General features: G+C 38.6%; 1 protein-coding gene and 1 pseudogene across 1 annotated transcript in view; both read left to right on the top strand.

Moving 5' to 3' along the window:
* The window catches only part of Iho1 (interactor of HORMAD1 1), a 55,343-nt gene that overhangs the window by 19,344 nt on the left and 21,783 nt on the right, over positions 1-14,216 (top strand). Inside the window, exon 3 of the mRNA XM_076868900.2 lies at positions 12,972-13,042. Coding sequence (XP_076725015.2) covers positions 12,987-13,042 — 56 coding nt within the window. The 5' untranslated portion in view covers positions 12,972-12,986. The remainder of the gene's footprint in view (positions 1-12,971; positions 13,043-14,216) is intronic.
* On the top strand, positions 8,975-10,459 carry LOC143407961 (3 beta-hydroxysteroid dehydrogenase/Delta 5-->4-isomerase pseudogene; annotated as a pseudogene).

The raw sequence follows: 14,216 nt of genomic DNA, 5'->3' as shown, positions 1-14,216 counted from the left end.
ATCAGTTTGTGCCTTACAATTGTCCTATGCAGCTGAGGGTTATTCTTTTCAATTAATTTTATATGACCAGGGCCTGGGGTTATGGCTCAGTGGTAGAGTGATTGCCTAGCATGTGTGAGGCCCTGGGTTCGATTCTTAGCACCACATATGAATAAATAAAATAAATGTCCATTGACAACTAAAAAAAATTTTTTAAAAGTTTGTATGTCCAACATCGGATGGTTATCTGCTTTCCCAGACAAGTTGCCAAGTCATTTAGCCTTAGCACTCAAAATGGAGTAGCTCATGATAAACTACTGCTTTATAAAATGGAGTAATTCAGGGCTGGGCACAGCCTGAAAGCTGCTATTCTATACAACAGGGAGTTAACACAGAGCAGAGCACATCATGTAGCCATATGTAGTCCAAAAATATTAAATGGAAAGTTCCAGAAATAAGCAATTCAAAAGTTTTAAATTATGTGTCATTCTTGTTACTGGAGTCCTTGGGCAAAAGCCTTGTCCCCAGTGGTCCCAACAGACCAGGCTTGGCTACCTGTCCAATATGCCAATCAAAGAGATTAGCTATGGTTAAAGGCAGGAATTTTTTTGTTTTTAGTTTTTCCCAACTTATCTACATCCTTGCTAACAATATTTATTTTCTGACTTAAACATTTTTTTTTCCATGGTGCTGGGGATTGAACCGAGGTTCTTCAACATGCTAAGCAAGTAGTTTACCACTGAGCTGTACCCCCAGCCCTTAAAAATTTTTATTGATGTATTATAATTATACATAATATTGGCATTTATTGTTACATATTTATACATGAACATAATATAATTTGGTCAATTTCATTCCCTCCTACTTTCCATTTCCTTTCCCTTCTCCCTTCCCCTGGTTCTCTACCTGTGTTCTATTGGTCTCCCTTCTGTAGAATAGGAGCTTTTAATTACTATGACCGCACTGGGAAGAACAGATATAGGTGTATAGTAACTGAAAATCTGTCTTCAAGGGAGTGACCCAGACTTTGAAATTTTATAGAAAAGGAAAACAAAGGCAAGGGTAGGGGCTTCCATAGCTGGGGGTTAGCATAATTGGCAGAGTATATCATTCAGGTCAGGCCATGGTCAGGTTAATCATTTTCTCAGGACTAGTTTTGGAAGGTCATCATCACTTGAGGGGGCAATTTGGTTCCCATCCTGTTTAAGTGGGCAGCCTTCATTCCCTCATGGGGTAATTGTTGTTGTTGTTTTTAATATTTTTAATTTTTTGACCTTTATTTATTTTATTATACGTGGTGCTGAGAATTGAACCCAGTGCCTCATATATGCCAGGCAAGTAGCTAATGCTGAGCCACAGCCTCAGCTGGGGGTAATTGTTCTTGTTTAGGAAGTTAATCTGATCCAGCAGTCTATACTCTGGTTCACCATTGCTTGAGGCTAGTTTCAGTTCTTTGTTATAAATACTTATGAATCAAGGGGCTGGGGTTGTGGCTCAAGTGGTAGAGTGCTCACCTGGCCCGTGTGAGGCACTGGGTTCAATCCTCAGTACCACATAAAAACAAAATAAAGATATTGTATCCACCTAAAACTAAAAACTAACTACATACTTATCAATCAAGTCTGTTGTTCATGGAATCATAGGTAAATTCAGAAGAAATGTAGCTCAGAAGGAAAAAAACAAAAAAGGCAAACTCAAAGAGGGGAAAAATGGGGCTGGGGATGTGGCTCAAGCGGTAGCCCGCTCGCCTGGCATGCGTGCGGCATATGTTCGATCCTCAGCACCACATACAAACAAAGATGTTGTGTCCGCCAAAAAATAAAAAATAAAAAAAATTAAAATTTTCTCTCTCTCTAAAAAAAAAAGCGGGTGTCGGGGGAGGGGGTTAAGTTGATGAGGTTCATGACTGGGCCCTCCTTAATTCTTTCTACTTTTTTGGTACCAGGGATTGAACCCAAGGGTGCTTAACCACCGAACTACATCCCCAGCCCCTTTTTAAATATTTTATCAAGGTTTCCCTGAGTTGCTCAGTGCCCTGCTAAATTTGCCGAGGCTGGCTTTGAACTCAAGATCCTTCTGCCTCAGCCTCCCTAGCTACTGGGATTACAAGCATGCACCAGCCCACTTGGCACTCGTTCATTCTTAGGAGCATGATGCAATCTCTTGCTGTCCCACTTCATTCTGTTTAGAATGTGAATCATCTCTTTGGTGTATCCACACTGTATATGCTACCCACCTATTAGTCACTTAGTGGCCTTCTTGGTTATCAATAAGTAATCCTTATTTTATGTGACAGTGGTTGTGAAGTGCAAGAGTAGCAATGCTTCAATTCAGAAATGCAAACAAAAGGTGTAAAGTGCTCTCTTAAAGTGGAAATGTGAGTCTTTCCAATTTAAGGAAAGAAAAAAAAACCCATATATTTCTGAGGTTGCTAAGATACACAGTAAGAATGAATTTTCTATCCATGAAATTGTGAAGAAAGAAAAAGAAATTCATGATAATTTTTGCTGTCACACTTCAAACTGAGAAAGTTATGGCTACAATGGATGGTAAGTGGTTATGATGGAAAAAGGTGGAATTGATGGGCTGGGATTGTAGCTCAATGGTAAAGTACTTGCCTTGCATGTGGAAGATACTGGGTTTGATCCTGTGCACCACATAAAAATATAATAAATAAATATTTTGTCCATCTACAACTAAAAACATATTTTTTAAAAAAGGTGGAATGGGGCTGGGGTTGTGGCTCAGTGGTAGAGCATGTGTGAAGCACTGGGTTGGATTCCTAGCACCGGGAAGGAAGGAAGGAAGGGAGGGAGGAAAGAAGGAAGGAAGGAAGGAAGGAAGGAAGGAAGGAAGGAAGGAAGGAAGGAAGGGAGGGGTCGGTCCAACAACTAAAAAATAACTTTAAAAAAAAAAGGTCGGGGGCTGGGGCTGGGGTTCAATGTTGAGTGCTCACCTAGCACACGTGAGGCACTGGATCCAAACCTCAGAACCACATGAAAATGAAATAAAGATATTATGTTCACCTACAACTAAAAAAATATTTAAAAAAGGTGGAATCCTTATCCTAGTAACTCAGGAAACTGAGGCAGGAGGATTGCAAGTTCTAGGCCAGTCTCTGCAACTTAGATTCTGTCTCAAAAAGGACTGTGAATGTAGCTTAGTGGTAAAGCCCCCTGAGTTTAGTCCCTAAATCCCTAGTACAAAAAAAAAAAAAAAAAAAAAAGGAAAAGGAAAAGGCATTAAATTACATTAAATCATAGGATTCTGTATTAGCTGTGGTTTCAGGCATCCACTGGGGGTCTTGGAACATATCCTGCTAGGATAAGGTGGAAACTAGTATATTCTAAACCCTAAGGCATGGGCTATATAAATTTCATCTCAGTTGAAACAAAGATGAAAAATGATAGTGGTTTTATTTAGGTATGGAATAATGACATTAAATAATGACCTTGATGTAGTAATGTGTGTAATATTGTTTAAATTCTAAGTCTAAATTCTAGAAGGAGGAATTTCTATAGGGAACAAGAAAAACTATGTCTTGTATTTACATAAATATACCTCTTCTATTTAATTTTATTTGCTTATTTATTTATTTTTGAGTTGGGGTTTTATTTATAGTGTCCAGGCTGGCCTGAAATGATCCTCCTGCCTTAGCCCCCTGAATAGCTGGCTGTACAGATACTCATCATAATGCCTGGCTTGCACCTCTTTTATTTATTTATTTTGAATTACTGGCCACTGAACCCAAAGGTGTTCTACCACTGAGCTTTTATTTTTAATTTTAGAGCTTGTTTGGAGTTTCTATCAGGTGAGCATAGCTGTTCAAATACCATTGACCAAAAAATTGTCCTCTTCTGACAGGGAAGATTGTCCTCTTTGACCTAATGTGCAGTTTCTGTAGGGATGCACATGGTGCAGTGAAGAGGAAGCAGACAGCTTCCTAGCCAGCCAGATCAGCCAAGTCAATCCTAGTGATCAATGGGGTGACAGAAATCTCTGCTATATTGCCCTCACATCCTTATTTTTAATTTTGAGACAGGGACTCCCTAAGTTGTCTAGGCAGGACTCAAACTTGCAATCTTCTGACCTCGGTCTCCTGAGTAGCTGGCATTATAGGCATGCACCACCACACCCAGTTTATTATTGAGTTTAAGAGATTTTTGCAGGTCTAGGGATGTAGCTCAGTTGTAGAGTGCTTGCCCAATTTGTGTAAGACCTTGGGTTTGATTCCTTGTACCAACAAGGGAATTCATTGTATATTTTATATACCAATCCTTCATTAGATATTACTTTTTCCGGGCAGTGGCAGTGCACGCTGTAATTCCAGCAACTTAGAAGGCTGAGGCAGGAGGATCTCAAGTTCAAGGCCAGCCTCCATAATTTAGTGAGACCCTGTCCAAAAGTAAAATAAAATAAAAAGGTGTAGGGATTGCTGCAGGGCCTAACCTTGGACTCTCATGGAAGAATGTTTATCTTGCTCATAGGACATTATATTTTGGGACAAAGTGCTGTCAGAACACTGGCAAGAGCAATTTCCTTGCTCCTTTGACAAGGAGTTATTCCCCTGTTGGTGTGGGGTTGGGTTTTGTGGCAGTTTTTGAACTCTTGGTGTCTGGACTTCCGTTAAGATGTATATATCGAATGTATATATCCCCTCTGGCCTATCATGACTGTTATATGTAAAGTACATACCCACTATAAAAGCTATTCTTGCTGTGCAATAAAGCAGACGCTGTTCTCTGAAACCGTCTCTAGAGGGGTTTCTCTGTGCCCTCAAGCTCCCCACAGTCGATGTTGGAGGGATAAATCCCCTCAGCAAGGGACATCTGTAGTTTAGTAGTAGAGTGCCCCTAGGTCCAATCCCAGTACTGTAAAAACAAAAGTTTGGAAAGATTTTCTTCTAGTCTATAGCTTGTCTTCTCATTTCAAATTTCCTTCCTTTCTCTCCCAGCACTCCCTTCCTTGCTTCTTGCTTTTCTTGTGCTGAGGTGAAACCTGGAACTCCATGCCTTATATACACAATGCAAACACTCTATACTGAACTAAACCCCAGCCCTCACTTTCTTGAAAATATCTTTCACAGAGAAATTTTTAGTTTTCTATTTTTTTGTTGTTGTTATTGTTGTTGTTGTTGTGGGGATTGAATCCAGGGGCACTTTACCATTGAGCTACATTCCAGGTACTTTTTTATTTTTTATTTTGAGATAGCATCTCACTAAGTTGTTGATGATCTCACTAAGTTGCTGAGGCTGGCCTCAAATTATCCTCTTGCCTCAGTCTCCCCAGACACTGAGATCACTGTGCCCAGCTAGAAGTTTTAAATTTTAATGGAAGTCCAGTTGATCAGTTGTTTCTTTCATGGATAGCATGTTTGGCATTGTATCTAAAATGTTACCACCAGTCCCAATCTCAGAGTCATTTAGCTTTTCCTTTATGTTATCTTCTAGGAATTTTATAGTTTTGCATTTTATTTAAGTCTAAAATCTGTTTTGAGCTAATTTTTGCAAAAGGTATAAGAGCTATGTCTAAATTTATTTTCTTTTGCATGATGTTCTAGCATCATTTGTTGAAAGACTATTTTTTGATTGTATTATCTTTGCTTTTCTTTCAAAGATCAGTTGACTATATTTAGGGGTGGGTCTACTTCTAGGTTCTCTATTCCATTGATCTTTTTGTCTATTTTTTGTCTTGATTACTCATAAATTTATAGTGAATCTTAAAACTAGATATTATTAGTTCTTTGGCTTTTATACCTCTTTTATTTATTTATTTATTTTGGTATTTTGGCTCTCTATAAACTTTAGAATCAGCTTGTCAATATTCATAATATAAGTTTCTATATCATCAGCATTTTATAGTTTTTCTCATATATTTGGCATATGTTTTGTCAGAGTTGTGATGTTTTAGTACTAATATAAGTGTTATTGTTTTTTAATTTCAAATTCTATTTGTTAATTATTGGTATATAGGAAAGTGATTGATTTTGTATGTTAACTTTGTATCCTGATAAGTGATTATCCTTTGTATCCTCAGGATAATCACTTATCAGTTCTAGAAATATTTTTGTTAGATTTTCGAAATAGACAATAATGAGCTAGGGTTATGGCTCAGTGATAGAATGCTCGTCAAGCATGCATGAGGCACTGAGTTCGATCCTCAGCACCACATAATAATAAAATAAAAATATATGTCCACTTAAAACTAAAAAATAAATATTAAAAAATAGGCAATCATTGTGTTTGTTAAAGGAGACATCTGATTAACTTACAAAGTAAAATGCTAAAACAACAACTGCTAAATATAAAAACAAGTACTCTCACTTCTTAAATTCCATAAAGTAATATATTTAAACATTATATGTGTTTTCATAAATGGATAAATAAAAAAGGTTTAAAAAATAGGCAATCATATAATATGTGAACAAAGACAGTTGTATTTATTCCTTCCCATTCTGGTGCTTTCTATTTCTTTTCTTTTTGGTCTTATTTTATTATCTAGGACTTTTAGTACAACGTTTGAAAAGGAGTGATAAGAAGGGAAAGCCTTGCCTTGTTCCTGATGTTGGCAGGAAATTTTGGTTTCTCACCATTAAATATGATGTTAGCTCTAGGTTTGTTGAAGCTATTCATCAAGTTGAGGACTTTCACCTTTATTCCTGGTTTGTTGAGAGTCTCTCCCTCACTTTGGTACTAGTTATTCTATCCAGAGCCTTGCATATGCTAAGCCAGTACTCTACCACTGAGTTTTATCTCCACACTGTTATTTTTTTTTTTTTAAAGAAAGAGTGAGACAGAGTGAGAAAGAGGGAGAGAGAGAATTTCAATATTTATTTTTTAGTATTTGGCGGACACAACATTTTTGTCTGTATGTGGTGCTGAGGATCGAACCCGGACCGCACGCATACCAGGCGAGCACGCTACCGCTTGAGCCACATCCCCAGCCCCCACACTGTTTTTTTTAAAAAAATATATTTTTAGACAGAGTATCACTGAATTAATTGCCCAGGCAGACTTCAAATTTTTGATCCTCCTGCCTCAGTCTTTTCAGTTGCTAGGATTACACTCAGCTGCTGAGAGGTTTTTTGTTTTTTTTTTTTAATCAGTGATGGATTTTGTTAAATGCTTTCTTTTTCTGCATCTATTGATCTGATCATGTAATTTTTCCTCTTTAGTCTGTTAATGTGGTGGATCATTTTTAAAAAGTTTTTAGTTGTAAATGGACACAATACCTTCATTTTATTTATTTATGTGGTGCTGAGGATCGAACCCAGTGCCCCACACATGTGAGGTAAATTCTCTACCACTGAGCCACAACCTTAGCCCACATCAATTCTTTTTTGAATGTTGAAACAGCCTTGAATGTCTGGAATGAATCCCACTGGGTTATGCTTTATAATTCTCTTTAAGTTGTTGGATTCTGCTTGATTATATTTTATTGAGGACTTTACATGTATGCTCATGAGTGATGGTGGTCTAGTTTTCATGTAATGTCTTTGTCTAGTATGGGGTAATACTGGTCTCATAGAATAAGTTAGAAAGGATCCCCAGAACTTCTATCTTCTGGAAGAGATTGGAGAAAATTGGTATAATTATTTCCTTAGATTGTTTCAAAGAATTCACCAGTGAACCCATTTTAGTAATGTAGCTGGGTTTTTTGTTTGTTTGTGTTTGGTACCAGGGATTAAACCCAGGGGCACTTAACCACTGAGCCATATCCCCAACCTGCTTTTTATTTTGAGACAGGGTCTCAGTAAGTTGCTCAGGGCCTCTCTAAATTGCTGAGGCTGACTTTGAACTTTTAATCCTCCTGCCTCAGCCTCCGAGCTACTGGGATTACACAACACTGCTTCTTGCTTAGCTGGGTTTTTAAATTTTTTTTTTCAGTTCTCATAACTCTGAGGTATTTTACTAATTTATTTGCTTGCTAGGAGCAATGGCGCATACCAGTAATCTCAGCGATTAGGGAGGCTGAGGCAGGAGATTCACAAGTTTGAGGGGAAGTTTAGCAAGACACTGTCTCAAAGTTAAAAAAAAAAAAAATGTTTAAAGGATCTTGAGATGTGGCTTACAAGTAGAGTGCCCCTGGGCTCAATCACCATTACCATAAAAAACAAACAACAAAAAATACATACTTATTTGCTTTGTGGGAAAGCAATATTGCATAGATTTACAAAGAAGAAATTATCTAAACTCTGTTCAGGAGGGTTGAGACCAAAAAATTAACTGTAATACTCAGTTTCAACTCTGCAGGAACATTTTTTGCTGCTGGAGTGAATGTGAGAGTTTATGATCTGTTATATGGAGTCCTATGAACTGAGAACAGGTGAATGTGGTCAGCCCAAGGAAACCATGGATTCATTTGAGAAAGGTAAAGCCAGAGTCTGAGACAGTAATTAAGAAGCAGCTAATAAGTACCAGTTTCCATACCAGGTATTAGATATTACTTTTGTTGTTGTTGTTTTGTTGCTGCTGCTGTGGATTGAACCCAGGGCTTCATGCATGTTAAACTTGCATTTTACCACTGCCACTGAGCTACCCCATATTCATCTTCTTGAATCTTTATCCACATTCTTTTTTTTTTTTAGTACCAAGAATTGAACCCAGGGACACTAAACCACTCATTGAGCTATATTCCCATCCCTTTTCATTTTTATTTTGACACAGGGTCTCACTAAGTTGCTTAAGACCTTACTAGAATGCTGAGGCTGGCCTTGAACTTGGGATCTTCCTGCCTCAGCATCCCAGAGCTGCTGGGATTGCTGGCATTTGCCATGGCACTAGTTTCTACCCTCCATTCCCCATTCTTTTAAGATAGTTATTGTCTTATGCTCATTTAACTAATGAGGAAACTGAGGTTCAAAGAAGTTAACTGATTTTCCCAAGTTCACTCAGTTTGCAGGTAGAAGAGTTAGGATTTGAATCTTGGTCTGGTGCCTCAAAAGACACAGCCTTTCCATTTATTACCTTGCTATTAATACAGGGAAACATTAGAGATGCTTAGTTCTAAAAAGTACCCTCAAACAGCCAATGTTAAGAAACAGACTGGTGTACTTGAAATATCATGACTTATTGTACTGAACTCACCTAGCTTGGAAACTTCTTACCCCTAATTATTGGAGAGGACTTGAGCTGGTTAATTAGCTTATATGAACTTTGCTCACAAAAAAATGGTGATAATATCTGCCTCAAAAAATCATTGGGAGGATTAAATAAATGTACACTAGCATTGTACCTAGCACACAATACAAAACTGTAAATGGCAGTGCTTATAGCCCCTTGATCTTATGGTCTGTACTTAACATTCATGTAAAACAAGTATTTGTAAACATGAAAAAATGCATCTGTTTTTCTAGAAAATTAGAAAAATTTTACATACATTAAAATATTTATTTAGGATCATGTCCTGAGCTACTTCCTTCCACCTTTCTGCTATGATGTTCTTCCTCATCTAAGATACAGAGTGATGAAGTTGGCCATCTTTAGATTGAGACCTCTGAAACTAGTTGCAGACAAAGACCAAGGTGACGTGGCTGGAAGGAGATATTCTGGATGCCCAGTGCCTGAGGACAGCCTGCCAGGGCCTCTCACTCGTCATTCATACAGCTGCCATTATTGATACCGAGAGTTTCATTCAGAGACAGACCATCATAAATGTCAATCTGAAAGGTACCCAGCTCCTGTTGGACGCCTGTATCCAAGCTAGTGTGCCATTCTTCATCTACACCAGCTCAATAGCGGTAGCTGGACCCAACTCCTACAAGGAGATCGTCCAGAATGGCCACGAGGAAGAGCATCATGAAACTACATGGACAGCTTCATACCCCTACAGCAAAAAGCTGGCTGAGAAGGCTGTGCTGGCAGCTAATGGGAGCACTCTGAAAAATGGGGACACCTTGTGGACTTGTTCCTTAAGGCCCCCATACATCTATGGGGAAGGAAGCCCTGTACTTTCTCGAATTGTGAATAGGGCCCTCGGGAACAATGGAGTCCTAGAAAATACAGGAAAGTTCTCTGTAGCTAACCCGGTCTATGTGGGCAACGCGGCCTGGGCACACATTCTGGCCTGCAGGGCTCTGAGGGACCCCAAGAAGGCTGTGAGCATCCAAGGACAGTTCTACTACATCACAGATGACACACCTCACCAAAGCTATGATGAATTGCATAACAACCTGACCAAAGAATGGGGCCTCCGCCCTGACTCCGGGCTGAGACTTCCTCTCTATCTGAGGTACTGGCTTGCCTTCCTGTTGGAGACAGTGAGCTTCCTTCTGAGTCCCATTTACAAATATCAACCCCCCTTTAGCCGCTATTTACTGACAACATCAAATAGTGTGTTTACCTTCTCCTACAAGAAAGCTCAGCGAGATCTGGGTTATAAGCCCTTAAACACCTGGGAAGAAGCCAAAGAGAAAACTGTGGAGTGGATTGGCTCACTGGTGGAAAAACACAAGGGAGCACTGAAGAAAAAGACTCCCTGATGGGCAGATGGCAGGGATGGGGGCCTGGGTTTTGTCAGGAGCTATATGTCAAGCTCCTCTACCTGGCTCCCTCTAGAAAGTGACCAATGAACCATCCCAGGTCCTTTGACACAATGGGTACAACGGGAATGACACAACTGAGAGGTTTCCTTGAGCCACCAGGAGCCTCTTGGTTTTATTCCCCCTCTCCAGTGCTAAAGCATTTCTTTTCTTTGGACATCTCCCATTCCTTCATAAAACTTAATGAAAACATCAAGCTGGATGTAGGGGCACATGCCTATGACTCAGGAGTCTGAAGCAGGAAGTTCTCAAGTTCAAAACCCGCCTCAGCAACTTCGAGAGGCTCTAAGCAACTTAACAAAACTCTGTCTCAAAATATTAAAAAAATTAAAAATTAGAAAAAGGGCTGAGGTTTAATGGCTAATCTCAACTGGGTTCAATCACTGGTACCAACCAACCAACAAACAATAAAGGACCCAGAAACTGTCATGGCAGAAAAGACCAATAAATTTAAAATGCATACCAGGAGAAGGGTGTTTCTGTGAAGACATTTTTCCACTGTCCCTTCCAAGTCCATGTATGGCCACCTTTCGGTCAAAAGAGGATGGAACTAGGTGGGGAGAGAAGGGATAGGATCTGAAGGGGACTTGAGATTGACTATAATGTATGAGGTTTGGGGCATGAACAGAATTCCTGCACCAGGCCCACAGATCAAACACAATGGAGTCCCTCCTGCTAATCTCCACACCCCAATAAAAAGATGTCAATCTAACTTCACAAAATCAATAGCTATGGTTTTAAACAGGCCAGGTGGAGCCAGCGTGACAATGCTGTGCACTGTGCTTTAACATTTACAAGAACAATAACTTTGAAAAACCCTTTTGTTTATTTTGTCTGGTTTAGTTCTCTTTAGCCCCTTCATACCCTTGAAAGCCACCTTGTTTGGTAAGTTCATTGAACATCCAACGTTTGATGGATGTTGTCTGTATCTCAAACCACAATTAAAAGCTAATGACCATCTTTAAAAAAAATAAATAAAATAAAATATTTATTTAGAACTTCTGTTTCATTTTATCTAGGTTAGGTCTGTGTTGAGACAGTGTTTAATGTTTGATGGTTTATTCTACCATATGTGTAGGGATAAAAAATCATATTTCTGATATCACAGTGGTAAAATGTTATCTGATAAATATGAATGCTTTGTGAGTGTGGAAAGATACATTTCTAAATTAGGGGCTGGGGTTGTGGCTCAGTGGTAGAGTGCTAACCTAGCATATGCAAGGCGCTGGATTCAATCCTCAGTACCACATAAAAAATAAATAAATACATAAAATGAAGGTATTGTGTCCAACTAAAAATGTATTAAAATTTCTAAATTAGACTTATAAAATTCAGGCTAGGCCTGGGGTTGTGGCTCAGTGGCAGAGTGCTTGTCGAGCATGTGTGAGGCACTGGATTAGATCCTCATCACCACATATAAATAAATAAATAAATATATTGTGTCCAGGGCTGGGGATGTGGCTCAAGCGGTAGCGCGCTTGCCTGGCATGCATGCGGCCCGGGTTCAAATCTCAGCACCACATACAGGGATGTTGTGTCCGCCGAAAAATAAAAAATAAAAATATTGGGAAACTCTCTCTCTTTAAAAAAAAAAAAAAAAAGATATTGTGTCCAACTACAACTAAAAAATATTTAACAAAAAATTCAGGCTTTATGGTTATAATAATGACCTATGGTATGCAGTACTCACTGAGCAGAAAAGCAAAGTAGGTAGAGAAGGCACTGCTTTTAAGAGGTATGGGAAGGCACTTTTATCCAATGCACTCCCTCTTCATCTGACTCCTTAATTCCCCAAATTCTACATCTCTCTTGACATTCCAATATCTTATGGTCTCAGGAAAACTAGTCTTCTTGGGAGAGGTAATGGGTTAAGCCATTCATTGCATCAAGCAATGAAAGATAAGTTATATTGGTTCTTTCCTAAAAGCAGATTATTCATAGGACAACAAGAGAAAAGGGCAAAGAGCAAAGCAAGGCAAATTTCCAGTTTCATAGGTAATTTTGAGCATTCCCTGGTGTCAAGTGGGAATTTATATATTTTTTTCTTTCTCTTTTTTTATTTCTTTTTACATTTTTAAAATACTGGGAATTAAACCCAGGAGCACTCTACCACTGAGCTATATACCAAGACCTTTTATTTTACTTTTTAAATTTTGAGACAGAGTCTCACTAAGTTGCTGAGGCTGCTGTTGAACCTGCAATCTTCCTGCTTCAGACTAAGTCTCTGGAATTACAGGCATGCATCATTGCACCCAGTTGTGTGCAATTTAATGATAGAAGATAACCTATTTTTGGCACATAGGTAACACAAATTTTCATTAATTGGATGGGAATGTAACTGCTGAAATGTCCTCATTTACATGTAGTAAGATTACTAGTAAAATTACTTTTCTTTGGAAAATATTATATCATGTTAACCTTCTTAATTAATATTCCTCTGTTCTTTTAATAGAGATAATCATAAGAAATGAATTTTAATGTCTGGAACATCAAAGAGATGCTCAGTATTCCTTCAGGCCCAGGGTAAGTTTTCTGGCTATATTCTCTGATACTTAAGATACTTAGGGGTGTGGTTATAGCTGAGTAGTACAGCGCTTGCCTAGCATGTGTGAGGCACTGGGTTCCATCCTCAGCACCAAATAAAAATAAATAATAAAACAAAATAAATGTATTGTGTTCATCTACAATTAAAAAAAAGAGAGAGTCTTATTGATTCTAGAAAGAAGGTCCCCTTCCTATTGGGTTGTAGTGATAGAAATGCTCTGTACTATCTCTTCTAATCCTCTGTCACCATTGTTCCTTCTTGTGTCTTTTTCCCATTTATTGATTACAAAAGTGATGTTAATTCATATGTTAACTGAGCAATGATTTTTTACCCTTCATTGGGCCTACGGATTGGACATATGAGAATCAGACATAGTCCAACATTTGGAAACTGACCTTAGTTAGGGCAACTCTATTGAAGTAGTAAGGAATAAAAATCAAGTCAGTGTTCATATATATGTTTGATTGTGTGTGCAATTTTTAGGTACCATGGAAATAATAGTCACTCCAGCTGCTGGGTATGATGGTGCCTGCCTGTAATCCCAGTGACTCAGGAGGTTAAGGCAGGAGGCTGAGGCAGAAAGATTGAAAGTTCAAAGCCTCAGCAATTTAGCGAGGCCCTAAACAACTTAGTCAGCCCCTGTCTCAAAATAAAAAATAATGGGGCTGGGGTTGTGGCTTAGCAGTAGAGCACTTGCCAGCAAGTACGAGGCACTGAGTTTGATCTTCAGCACCACATAAAAATAAATAAATAAAGGTATTGTGTCCAATTACAACTAGTAAATAAATAAATTAATTAAATAAAAAGGGCTAGGTCTGTGGCTCAGTGGTTAAGGGCCCCTGGGTTCAATCCCAGGTACTAAAAAAAAGAATATTTAGTCCTAATTGAAAGCAATTATAACTATTTTAACTATAGCCCTTATCTTGCTGGCCCTAATTTTAAAATTAGCCAATCAACTCCTCTAATCAGGGCAAAGGGCAGTGCAGTGTTAGGGATATAAAATTGCCCACCCAGGGGTACTTGCTAGCCAGGTTCCCTAGCATACCTTGTGGCAGAAGTAAAGTTTGCTTTGCCCACATTCTTTCAAACACATGTTTGATTTCTTGCAGAGCCTGAGTATTTCTAACACTGGTTATAATAAAAATGTGTGGC

This window comes from Callospermophilus lateralis, chromosome 10, assembly GCF_048772815.1.
Source record: "Callospermophilus lateralis isolate mCalLat2 chromosome 10, mCalLat2.hap1, whole genome shotgun sequence".
Taxonomy (NCBI): domain Eukaryota; kingdom Metazoa; phylum Chordata; class Mammalia; order Rodentia; family Sciuridae; genus Callospermophilus; species Callospermophilus lateralis.
This window is presented reverse-complemented; position numbering and strand designations above follow the sequence as displayed.